Source organism: Lichenostomus cassidix, chromosome 7 (assembly GCF_008360975.1).
Source record: "Lichenostomus cassidix isolate B80296 chromosome 7, HeHo_3.0, whole genome shotgun sequence".
Taxonomy (NCBI): Eukaryota; Metazoa; Chordata; class Aves; order Passeriformes; family Meliphagidae; genus Lichenostomus; species Lichenostomus cassidix.
This window is the reverse complement of record NC_139488.1, coordinates 20,917,875-20,931,631: the sequence shown is the minus strand read 5'-3', so window position 1 is coordinate 20,931,631 and position 13,757 is coordinate 20,917,875. Positions and strand designations below refer to the sequence as shown.

General features: G+C 34.9%; 1 protein-coding gene across 4 annotated transcripts in view; it reads right to left on the bottom strand.

Moving 5' to 3' along the window:
• KCNH7 (potassium voltage-gated channel subfamily H member 7) overlaps positions 1-13,757 on the bottom strand; it is a 209,745-nt gene that overhangs the window by 85,687 nt on the left and 110,301 nt on the right. For all 4 annotated transcript variants that reach the window (XM_085066618.1, XM_085066619.1, XM_085066622.1 and 1 more), the window contains exon 3: positions 2,027-2,182. In XM_085066618.1, coding sequence (XP_084922744.1) covers positions 2,027-2,182 — 156 coding nt within the window. The remainder of the gene's footprint in view (positions 1-2,026; positions 2,183-13,757) is intronic.

Below are 13,757 nucleotides of genomic sequence, written 5' to 3'. Positions count from 1 at the left end.
ATCCATCCCATCCGGCTCACATAACAGTCTGCTCTGAAACCATAAGCAGCTAGGTAGAAGAGGGAGCAGCCATGCACCTGCTCTAGTTTCTGCCAGTTTCTGGCATCTGGCTGTACCTGCTAGCAGCAGAATGGTTCAAGTCACCTTTCCCTGCCTCATTTTGCATTTTGATCTCTCTCTGTTATGTACTGAGCTTGGAAGCCCACCTATTCATTTTCCAAGAAATCTCAGCAAAGAAAGCCCCTGTGTATGTCAGGTGTAAATACTGCAAAAGAAGAGAAGGATGTTTTGAAAAAGTGGGGGTTTTTGTGAATTTCCTCTTTAGTGGCTTCCCACTTTAAATATGGCGAGTGATAACCCTTAAAAAAGTACAGTGATGTGTCACAGATATCAGAACAAAATGCTGTTTTTCAATACATGAAGCTCTCTGTTTTACCCTCAAGAGGTATTTTACCTTCTATTTTTTCAATAAAACCACAGTAAGCATGAATAAGTTGAACAATTTTATCTATGTAATAAAATTGCTTTTTAAATCGAGGAAATAAGATGTTTCAGACTCACAAAATCATGGTATACTAAAATAAAACCAGAATATGAGTAGGGTTTACCTGATGCACTTGTTATATTTTTTTTTCTGATGTGATTCTATTATTTTTTCTTATACCCATTAATGGGATTTTAACTGTATCATTAGAAGAAAAATAGAGAGTGTTTTCTTGGTATCTCAAAAACACCCCAAAAAACCTGCTGTATTGGTTATTAAAAAACCCAAACCCAATGCAAAACAGAATAAGAAAAGGAAGCATAAAAGCACAAGATTTCAAATATGTATGGTAAAGACTGTTTTTAAAGGCTCTTTTAAAAACATGTGATGATTGGTGAACAATAATTATTTGCAGAATATAAGTTTCCAGTAATAGAAATTTTATTTGCCACAGTCTTATACACCTGTTATTATAGGGTTATATGGACATGTGAGCTACTGTGTAGTGTTTACAGCAAGAAAGTTTCTCCTTGCTTCTCACAGTAAGAATTGTTCCAGTCTTTATTTCCAAACTAGAGAAAGCTGAAGTGTTGATTTAACAATTGGAATACTTAGGTTCCTTTATTGTACTAATCTTAAAGATTATCTCACTGTGAAAAGGCATTTTCCAACTGTTGCCAAGCCAGCCAGGGTTGAGTGTTAATGCTCACTGTTAGAGTATACTGTGCTTTACTAAGAGCTTGTACAAACGGGATGTGTTTCTGGGAAACCTTGTGGTAAGGGTAGATTACGGGAGTGCACATGCAAAGCAGAAGGACCATGTGCTGTTGCTGCACAGAGTGAAGGTCAGCAAAAGAGCACATGTTCTGCAGATGGTGGGACAGAGAGCTGCACAATGTAATTGTATAAGAAATGGACTTCTGTGTTGAGTTTTCTAATTTTGACAATACTTATGTTCCGGAGTGGAATGAAAGAAAAAGCATTTCCTGTACATCCAACACTCCCCACCCCACCGCACCGCACCTTCCCCTCCCCACCCTTAAAGTCAATCTAAATACTTCAATTTGATAGAATCAGGATATTTAATTATGTTTTAACTCTTTTTAAAAAAAAAATTCTAGTCTAATTTAATCACTTTTCACTAACTTAACCAAATTCCACCATTTCTATTATATAAAATGAAAATATTCAATTTTGAGCAGGCTATGATGAAATATTTGGGTTATATCACATTTTTTTTTTTTCAGATTTCCCTTTGTAATTTTTTTTTGTCAAGGGTAATGCACTTCTGAGAAAGTGAATTTATGAATTTGTATTACTTGTACTACTCACAAGATCTATGCTGTTAGTCCTGCCAAAGACCTGATAGATTACTTTATCAATATCTTGCAGCAGGTTTGCTACATTTAGCTGATAGTTTCGGATTCTGTTTGAGTTGAGTCAGTCAATGGGATTGCATCCTTTGGTAACCTTATTGCCCATGCTAATTACTTTGCCAGATAAAAATAGAGATAAGCAGAGAAATTTTAATGAGTAACTTACGATTTACAAGTTTAGATGGTAATATTGGCTTGGACTTCTCAGGAGATGCCACATTCTCTTCATCTGTTACATACTCAAAATTAATAATAAACATCATTGCTACTCCCTCTTGATTTTTCACTGGAATTATGTGGGTGTTGCAAATGAAGGTAGATCCTGCAGGCGGATTAAAAAAAAAAGAAAGAAATATATAAATGGAAGGAAACATAATTTTTTTCACTCAGTAATTCTAGTTATGCCAACAGACAATGAAGAATATTTCTTTGAGTTTGATAACTGAGCATCAAACATCTTATTCTTTAATTTAAACAAGAATGTTTTCATCAAAAGAAATACCACTCTTAATCATTTATTGGAGTCTTACCTTTACCAAAAGGTGTCTCCTTTAAAATGTCAGTATTACTTTCTGGGGGTTTTTTGTTCACTGGAAGTGCCAATATAGACAGACTTGCAATATGGAGACATTTAACACCAAAAGTAGCAATGTGAACACTGTTCCAACTACAGCCCTTGCGAAGAAAGCATAACCTGATTCTTCTAAATGTCAAACATTCTTCAAGCATTTGGTTCTATTACACAGGATGAGTCACACATTAAGTATTTATGGATGTAAATATACACTATTCTTATTTTAGCTCTCAGTCTTTTGGGGACTGTCAAGTGTTTAGGTTTGTGTTAAAAATTGCATTTGTTATTTGTTTTATACTCCATCACAAAAATCTTCTACATTGTGCTGGTAATTTTCAATAATTTTCAGAAGTGTTTGACTTAAATATTATATACTATTTAAAGTATGAATTTAAAAATACCCTAGTTTTCACATATATGGAGGATGCTCAGCCTATACTGAAAGTAATAGAGAGTGTAAACTTTCAACACCTCTGGTGCTCGGGGTGTTCTTGTTTAAAATCCTAATTACAGATTTAAGGAATTCTTTGTGTTAATTCTTCCACTACAGCTTTAGAAGTTTCAGTTGACAAGGTCATTAGTTTTGATTTAATTCCTTCTATTAATGTTACAGTACATAGTGGTTCCAAAAATAATGTGATCGCTGTAAGCAATACAGTAACGTGCTAAAAGCTTCAGGAAGACACAACTGTGAGATGGGGTCTTTCCATGAGAACTAGGGACTGATTTAATGTACATCATCTGCAATTTAGGCACTCAAATGCGGTAATCACTGAAACTTGACAGGCTGTGCAATTTGACAAAACCAGATCCTGATCTGGATTGTACAAGAATATTTTTTTTGTTTGTTTCCATTGAGGAGAGAGATAGTATAATTTATATCATTATAACCAAGATCAGGCTCTGGCTCCTTATATTTAATGTAGTACTTGCTATAATGTGGTATAAATGGCAATTTGATTTATGTATAAAATTGACACGCTGGCCTTTCAAGTTTTGCAGCTGTAACTTCCATCCATTTAATAAAACAGTTAAGCTGTGGCACTCGCCATAGTTTCCATGGTTACAAGCTCAATGTCTTTAGTAAACAGAAAATAAGCAATTTAAGACTGTTCCATTAGAGCTAAAAATAGAAGTGCTGCAGGCCAACCCTTGCAACATAGACTGGTTAAACAGAGGGGTTGGAGAGAATTTAGAATAATCTTTGTCGTTTTAGCAAACAAGTAAATATATATATTGAGTTAAAAAAGTCAAAATTATATTTATTGATTTGTTTGGAAGGAAATTATACAGAGTGTTTTGACATGCAGATTTATAGGTTGAGCAGGTATCCCCCAATATCTGGAAGTGGGGTTTGGCCGAGGTCTGCATGGCTTTGCATAATACTGAACTTCAGTGGATCAAACGTTTGTCAGTATTTGAAAATTAGGATGATGAGGACACTTCTTTAAAAACTTTCCTGCTTTTGAAGGCAAGGCTGTTTCAGCCTTTGAAATGCTTCCCACAGTGCCAAGTAATGACACTATCTCCCATTTGTGTAGAACATTCCGCCCTCAAGAATTTACAAACCTCATTTGTACAGAACCTAGGGATTCACATCTCTGGGGAGATGCAAAAGCTGTTTAACAGTCCACAGCTTAAGAACTTGACAAAAAGAGCAGAGAATTGAAAATTTAAACTGTATGTAAAATATTTTGGGAACAAAAAATGAGGTTCATATGTGATTAAATTTAGCATGGTTCCTTTGGAGACCAAATACACAACAGGCTAGTAAGTCCACTATAGTTCATTAGTGTGAAGTTTTACCAAGAAACATGGGCTTTTTAAGAGGCAAAGAATATTTACTTTTTTTGTAAGACTCAGAGTGGAGTGCAGCAAGTTATCCAAAATATAGTGACAGTCACAATCACTGTTAGTGACACTACTAATGTTTGTGTTTAGTACAGACACTGCTATTTGCTATACACTGAGCACTATCTAGCTCTATTGAAGTGACAATAGGGAAATATAAATTTTAAAATGCAAGGAATACTCATGTGTGATTTAAAAAGAAGAGATAGGTACAAAGAAATAACATTGGCTAATTCAAAAGTTAAGCTTTGAGCGGTTAGAGCAATAAAGAAATAATAAGAAGCAGCGTGTTTACAAACAATCTTGTTCAGTATTTGCACTCTGGCATTGCACTGCTCTTCATTGCACTCAGCATGTTTTTCCTGTTTTGTCTCTATGCTGAATATTTCAAAAGTAAGATATGCTTCCGATGAGCAATAAAAATGGTAATGAAGTCTTTGGAATTTGCATTTCTTACCTAACAGCACAGGGCAGGTGGATGATTTAATGAAAACTAAGAAAATTATACTTTTATAATTAATAAATTAAATATCCAGAAATATATCTGAATTTTCTCACTATTACTATTGAGGAGTAATTATGAGATATATCTGTTTTGCTCTCTTGTTGTCATTGCTGGAGATGATAGAGGACAAGCTAGATATTTTCTTGTCAGCTTGAATTCCCTGGTTATAGGGACTTGTTTTCTTTTATTTATAACATTGTAAAGACTACTGTTTCATTTAGTTAAATTAGTGAAGAAATATCCATATGGGAAGAACAGATTTCACTCCCCTATTTGCTGTGTGGATATGAGGTATGATTCCATGGTTATGTATTCAACAGTATGATTTCACAAGACCACACAGCCTTGTGTGAAAAAAGTAGCTGCCAAAGTACATACATAAGTGACAATAAATATTTAAGAAATAATGACTTAGGGTATATTAGGGTTGTATAAGTATATATTGCACCATTTGAACAATTCTGACAAAGCAAATCCTATTTAACTATCTATCTGCATAGAATTTAAAGTTGACTTGCTTCAAGAGAGCAGTATAAGGCAGGCACACAAGCCAATTGATCTGGTTCATAAAATCTATTTACCTTTCCAGTGATTTTGTATGGAAGATTTTAGGGCAGATTTTTACCAGACTGCATATTCTAGATGCAAAAGCATTCATTTATTTGAATTGTAGTAGTTCTGTTTATAAGCAAATTGAAGAGGACAATACAACTAATACAATGGTGAAGACATTCCATATTCTCACATTACAAACCCTGATAAGTAAACTTTGAAAAATGACAAATCCCAAACAACTATTTTCATTCAGCCTTCCTGGCAACTAAATCTTAACAGGCCATTATATATGCCAAGCTCAAAGGATTTCTGAAATATGGGACCCTGGCATTTAGGTAATTGTCCTAATTCTGCAGAATTGCCATGGTTCACACAACAAGGACCTTTCAAAATTCGTCATGGTTCTACAGAATGGCTCTGGAACCCTCTTTTCCTGAATGAGTCTCACAATTTCTATCTACATTTCACCATTTAAAAATTTAGACTCCCCCACTCAGTACAAATTTAAGGACAGCCTTCATAGGGCTGAGACTGGTTTCAATATATTTTGGGACCCATCTTGGCTCCCTGTGGCAAAGAATTCATGATTTTTCAGATATTTTTTGTTACTAGAGCTTCTCTTGACGACTGACTAAGGTTATAGAAAGAAAAATTTTGAACATGTCCTCTGTGTGTATATAGACATTTTTGGGCAGGGTGGCCTCACACCAGACTTTTCTAGGGTTGTGGTAATTTTTTACTTCTATGAGCTACAAGTAGTGCAGTGTAGGTATCTGTACAACCCATAGCCACTTCTGCTCATTTAAAATTGAAGATGACAAAGACTAAACAAAACATAACAAAGGAGGAGCCAACAACAGCTTGCTTACTAGAACAAGATCAAAGACAGTTAAAAAATAGAGGCAGAGATACTCTACATTTCCAGATCTAGGCAGTCCTGTTGGCTGTTTGCAAGACAGCTCTGAATGAAACATGTCTGCAGTACCACAATTTTACGGTAACACAGGAACAAGAGAAAGAAAATGGATATGCTTTGCAGTTTTATTAAATAATCACTATTTTAATTTTGGAAATAAATACCCTCCATTTCCCTCTATATGATTCACATACTGTCATCAAAACATATGCTCAAAATGCCTTCTCTCAGAGGCATAAACTTAAAACTACCAGTTATAGTAGAAATGCAATTCAATGTATTTCATATTCAGTTATGTACTAAGCTTAGTCTTAATTCTTTCATCATTTTACTGAAAAGGGACACAGAAAAGTCCACATAGTTCCTGTTTTGTTAGTAATGAGGTTCCTGTTTAGTTGGTAATAGGTGAAATACTGTTTTCATAGATTAATTTTTTGACTAGTTACTATGATCACTATTATACTAAGTAGAAACTTAATATTTCTATGTTAAGCAAGAGTTGACTTCCACAAAGAACACTATGAAATAAAACATAAACAATCTCATTTTGTAATCTTGTGTCCATGTTTATAGCCTTATTTGTCCTTTCATCACAGCATAGTTTATGGGGATTGCCCAAAGTTAATAAGGACTTCTCTGGGGGAATAAAAGAGCTCATCTGAGGGAGAATTAGTGTGGAAGATCAGAAGACCTTATCTATCTTTGCCTATTCATCATGGAATCTTCATCTTTGGGATGAGAAGACAAAGCGTGATTTTCTACTAACTCCTAAACTTCACAAATTCAATATTCCCTTCCTTTGTAATGGCCAAAAAACCTCATGGCTTTCTACTTTTTTTCAGCTTGGGGAAGGTCTTTCTTGGAAAGGTGTAATATTTGTCCAGGCAGAATGTAAAAGGAATTTAATGAAATGAAATGTATGTGCTGGTCTTGGGAAAGGAAATACTGTCCTTCCTTGTGCAGACATTCAGCAAGGCTGAGATGGTGAGCTTTATCTGCCATGCCCAGCATACAAGTGGTAACTAGCCCCTTAGGACCATACAAAATGCAGTTAATGGAAGCCTTATTCTCTGGCCTAAACTGCTGTTTATAATCCATTTTATCACTAAATGCTGGCAGATAAAGGACATAGACATGCTTTTTATACAGAGTGAGGAAGAGTCACAGGAACTGTACAGTAGAGGAATTACTTGGAAGGCAAGATGGCAAAGGGGATACAAGATCTTATGAAATAAAGCTGTCTCCTGCACACAGCTGCTAAAACTTTCATATTCCTGAAATATGAAATATTTCATATTTTCATAGCCCTAAGACTAAGGAGAATATTCATATTTGATACAGTTTCCTGTGTGATATGTAACTGTGCCTATACTCCCTGTGGTTCCATAGCTACATTCAGCCAAAGTTTAAAACAATTAATGGAAGTAAGCCAAAACCTGTTTTTTATCCCTGTGTGTTGTCAAGATTCTGGTAATAAACATATTAAAAAACTTGGTATAAAAAACATATACTGTGAATGGTGCAGACAAATGACACCTGAAAATGACTGGTTGTAATTTATTAATGAGACCAGTATAGCAAACCATTTTGTATTCTTGAAAGGTTACTGACAAAGAAAAGGAAACTGAAAGAAAAACAGTACCCAGGGAATATTTGCTCTGCTTTGTGTGGTTTTTGTGACTTATCCCTGAAGAAAGTCCTTTTATGCTTAAAGTTCAGAAGCCTATTTACCTCCACTCTGAGGTCCACTCTAAGCAAACACCGTGTTAGGTGATGTTTAGTTGGCATTTAGGGACAATTGCACTGGGGATGTGTATTGAATATTCAAGCAAAGCCAGTTTGTCAAATAATGAGGCATGATGTCTATTGTGATGTGGGGACTCAACATGAACAATCAAGGGCTGAAAATTTTTCTGTTTCTATCCAAGCACAGGCCAGGAACAGTGCAATATATTATAAGGAATATTGTTCCTAACAATGCAAAGGTTTACTTTCTTTCTAAAATCATGCTAAGAACTCTATTTCTGTAATGTTATGTTGGATGTAGTAATGCAAAATTTCACATGGTTTTATGATAAAGGGCTCCAAATACCTTTGCAAACCTATTTTTTTGTCAACTAAAACAAACAATTTATTTACAGATTTTCAGAACTTAGTCTTCTCATTTATACAATAAAAATAAGTGGAAGAAGGACTGAATTTGCCCTGACAATATTTCCCAGCACTTTGTAATGTAGAACCAGATCTCTGGAGACAGATACCTACCACATAATTACCTGCTCAACTCAGTAACAACCCCATGAAAGAAATATCAGACAAATACTTCTGTCTGTTTGTACCTGCAGCTCTTTGCATCTTTGCAGTTGGTGCCATTTATTCAGACCTTTGGAGACACCTGATCTGTAAAGACCCTATTTAAATTCTGTCAAAACCTTGGCTTATAGGAAAGAATTACCTTTGGATGTTCCATTTTTTCATACCCTGTATTTGTTATGTAGCTGCACACATAAGGATAGGAGAAAACATGATGCTAAGACTAAGGATGATCATAATGGTAGCCATAAAGAGCATCTATTCCAGGAATCCCAGGTTGCATTGCAATTGTTGTTGCCCTTCAACTTGTAAAGGTATAATTTTACTTTCTTCTAAAGGTGTCAAGACTGAGACATAAAAAGAAAAGGGTTTTAATCAAACCAGCATAAAAAATGAATGAAGAAATTAAGGATAACTCAAAGAAACTCTTGATCCCATTTTCTCAATTGAATTAGTAGATAACAGCCCCTCAGTATTAAAATGAGTCTCATAGATTTCCATGCAGAACTTTGGGCAATGGGTTACATATTTCTCTTGATCTTTCACCGGTATCTTCTGAGCTGTGTCTGTATGTCACCATTTTCCAATTTCATCTGATTGAAAATGAGCCAGTGTGAGCAGCAAGGATGGGGAATTCACATGCTTCCTATATCTGTGTGACTTTCTATTCTGAAAGATTAACTGCAGAGAACAACTAAAAATAGATGGTAGGTTGAAATGTATTATATCCCTTTTCAATTGAATAGCTATTTTTAAGGGGGATGGGTAGAGACAAGAAGAATATATTTGGCTGATATTTATTAGGCACCTTACAGTGATTAAATGAAACCTACTTCCTTTGACGTTTTACTCCACCCTCTGTAGCAAATATTAATTCTGACACTGAAATGGTTGCTGATACTCAGATTTGATTTATAGGACCATTTGTATTAACTCACACTGTTTAAAGGTGAGTGAATAATTTTTAAAGTAACAAACTAAGAAAAAAGTTGCCCACTGGAGTCTGTGGACAAGTTCATTACTGGACTGGCATATATGAATATCTCATTTGCTCTTCTTTTAATCCCATTTGTAATAGAATTAAATTGGCAGAGAAATACTGCTCATTCCGGCATTTCTTAGGCTACTGCATTGCTACAAGTATTGCTAGCCTCCTAACTATAATATCTACACCTACACAAATAGGCTATGGTAATTAATTGTAATACTGAAAACATTTTATATGGGAAGAGAGTTCCTGCTTTGTTGTTTAAGTGTATATGAACACGTATGGAAGATATAGGGCAATTAAATATTTGGCAAGGAAAGCAAAATGAAACTAAATGAAATGAAAAATAAACAAGCAGTGATATTATATGTTTATCAAGAAAAGACCAGTAAAAAAGCATAGAGTGAAAAATGTTGAAAACCGTATATGGAGGGTCAAGATTTGTTTAGGTTCCAGGTTGCCTGTAGAATAATTCTATTAAAACCACAGCTGGGCCAGAAATTTCAAGACAGGCATTTTTTCTTTCTGTCTCAGCTCACCTTAAAACAGCAGGTGAGTTTTGTCAGAGGGGGTCTGTCTAGAGCGCAGACTGAAGTCAGGGGGCCCAGTTCTGACAGTCAGTCTTGAACACTTAAGCTGATCCTTCTCAGAGATACACTCTAGTACATGCACAGTGGGGTGAAAGCTGGGTCTGAAATTGTTTTCTGGATGGGTTCTAATTACTGGCAGTTTGCAAAGACAGTATATCCAAGCACGAGAGTGTCGCTGTTGAGCAGCTAGCAGAGTAAAGAAAGCACCAGTTCTCAGTGGCAAGAAGGAAAAAACCTTTATTGTTTTGATTTCATCATATATATAGAGTTTTCAAAGGTCACCGAGATTGGTCGGTCAGAATCCTCCCCCTAGGCCTGATTGGCCAGGCCTACACCATCCAAGTTCTGGGACACTGTTCCAATAACATCCAAACTTTATCTTTATTTATAAAACACAAAAAGAATTCTCATGGGAAAAGCCTGTGCTAGCCACACGAGAGTTCCTTGGAATCATTCAGACCTTAAACTTAGTCTAAAATCTCTTACATGTTGCCTTTTTTCCCCAGAGTATATAGCAAATAGTGTTACTTTTAAAAGACAATGTCTCTGACTTGTTAACGGGGATATTTCTGTCCCTGCATATGCAGTTGAACATCTTGTGCCCAATTCCTTGCATCTTGTAATGTTTCCGAGTGCATTGCGCACTGTGTATTACCTGATGCTAAGAAGTCAGACATGGAGGGTCAGGGCAGACTGCACAAAGGACTACATCTATTAAACTAACTTAATTATTAAGCCTGTAAACCCTTTGCAAAATAATTCTTGAATGACAGGAAGATTTGTTATTCTTTTGTGTGTGTTACAGAGTATATGAATGAAGCAAGTCCAATGCTTCATATCTTGTTTTCTCAGTATAAATACTTCTTTTACAGACACTTGCAGTATAGTTATAGTGAATATAAGATGTACCACATTTGATGAATTTTATAATTGAAGATTTTAAAAGAGAAACATTGCAAACAGAATTGCTATTTTAGAAAGAAAGAAACTGAAACACTTCACTGAGAAATTTTCAAAATTAATTATTTATTATTTTTAAATGACAATATTAAAAGGAGATTTATTTTCTACATTGCACATCATTCCTGTGAGAAAAAAAAAAATTAAGTGTGCATTTTACTGAAAAGATATTAAAAAGTAATTTTCAGGATTAACAGTGAATAGTAAATCCACTGTTTACTCAACTGTGTGATACACCTGAACTAGGGACCTTTTAAAAGAAAAGATTTTTGTTGGGTACTAAAATGTAAATATACTTGACTAGAGTTTTCTGCCTATTAACAAAAGAGAGCTCAGAATGTAATGTCTTAAAACATAAGGCATTGCAATGTGGGACAGTAATAAAAAATTACTAATGTCCAATGTCATTGGATATAGATCGATACCACCTGAGAAGGGTCAGTGATGAAAGATCAGATTCATTTCTGAAGCTGAAGAGGTGGGTGAAAAAAACATAATAACTTGGCTCAAATAATAATAATGCAGCACTGTGGTTTTAGTTGTACGAATAGCCATTTATATTACTTTAAGCAATTTTCAATAATTTTTCAGTCTTTGTTAAGACAAAGAACTTTTAATTTGCGGGAGGTCATGGTAGGAATTCCATTAATTCAGCAGAATTATGTGCAATTAGAATAGTTTTGAAAACAACTGGATTTTATTGTAAAAATGTTTTCTTTTCAGTAAGCTTATTTAAAGAGTTGCACCAAAGAGACACCAGAGGTATAGCTCAAGGTGAAAAACATTGGTAGGACACATTATCTCTCATATTTTTTAACAGAAAAATAAAGAATTGCAGAATCTTAATGTCTGCTTCAAAACATTTTGTGATGATTTCAAATGTAAACACACCTTAAACATAAATCTTTGCAAAAAAACCAAGTGAGAAATAATGGTTCTAATTCCTTATTTTTAGGTAGTTGGCCAAGAGTTTGGAAGTATTTAATTACATGAAGTAAAATTCAAGATGTCTTTTTTCTTTATTTTTTCCCTCTCAATCTTTCTTTATTTCCACCTCTCTAGTTCTTTTTTTCCCTCCTAGATATTTTTTCTAAACCCTCATTAGAAGCTATGCACTTCTGGGCATTCAACTGAGAAATGTCTTATTATGTTCATGAGAAAAGGGATCTCAGGTTTGTTGAATATTGCCCATCTTGCAGAAAATGCGCAGACTAAGACTTTTTTTGTGAAAGTAACCTCATTTATTTCCCCAAATTAAATGACATAAACTATTTTAAGAACTAACTGAATAACCATGTAAAGCAGAACGGAATAGATAAAACCCCAAACAAAACCAACACCAAAACAAAAAACAAAACCCACAACTTCCCCCCGAACTCCATTTTAGTAATTTGTTTCATTCATTCAAGGTATTAGTCCAGAATACACTACGAAGTAGAATTGTGATCCAGATTCTGTTCTCACTGACATTGTGCCATTTCAGAGAGATTAAGTGGGATTTTTTGTGATACAGTTCTTAAAAGATATTAAAAAGAAAAGGCATTAAATGGCCATACAGTATGAAGGGTGATATAGAAAAACATGTCAACAGCAGGTCCCCTGAGGCAAAAGGGAAATGCTGTCATTTCTGCAAACTTTCACAAGCGCAATGTACATTCAGTTCCATTGGTCAAGTGGAAGGAGTACCATTTTCTAAATATAGATGCCTTTCTCATGGAAATCATACCCTTGGAAAATCATACTCATGGAAACATACCCTTCCTGATATTTTATAAGTGAATTGATCATGAGTAGCCCCAAGCTTGTAGGCCAAAAAATACCTTGTGTCATCATATACAGGATCAGATGTAAAGTCCTTGTGTGCATTACAGTGCTTTACTGTAATCCAGCAAAATGTATCTAAAGGAGAAGAATGGCCAGACACAAAATGAGGGATTCTTGTTGTATGCAGTAGCTATCATAAGGTGTTGGTAACAGAGACAATGATCTGGAAACCCTCGTCAGTAAGAAAGTCAACCTTGAAAGCTGATGGAAGTAGTCAAGCTAGTCTCATCATAAAACAAGTGGATTTATCCTCCCAGGACAAACAAAGTAGTGGTATTTGGGAGTTTTAGGTAACACAAAATCATGGGATTTTGAATGCATAATCAAATGTGGTGGGAGGTCTACGTACTGAAGGTTTGTCCAACGCACCAGTAAAATATTAAACTTTTTGTAAAAAGAAAAAGAACCTGTTTCCTGGTGAAATGTCTCTAAGCCAAACATAATGTATTTTTAATTTTGGTTCTCATTAGAACTGATAAATATGAATAACTTACTGGACTAGAAGTTCATGACTGCCCTAGGGGTGGTTTTCATGACCTGATTGCAAACACTTTAAACAAAGAACAATCCCAAGCATTGAAATAATGGTCCTTTTAAATGGGTAATTTTCTATGGTTGAGAAAAATGTAAGCAGAAATAATTGGGAAGAGAAGTCAGACAAATACATGAATGAAAAACTGCAATTCTCAATGAGAATGTTAAATAACTAAAGAGTTATTAACTCTTATAACTAAGGAGTTATTAAGGAGTTAATTCAAAGGAGTTGAAGATCTTAGCAAGTTCATCTGCACTGAGAGCAAAAGTAAGGGTAACAAATAAGG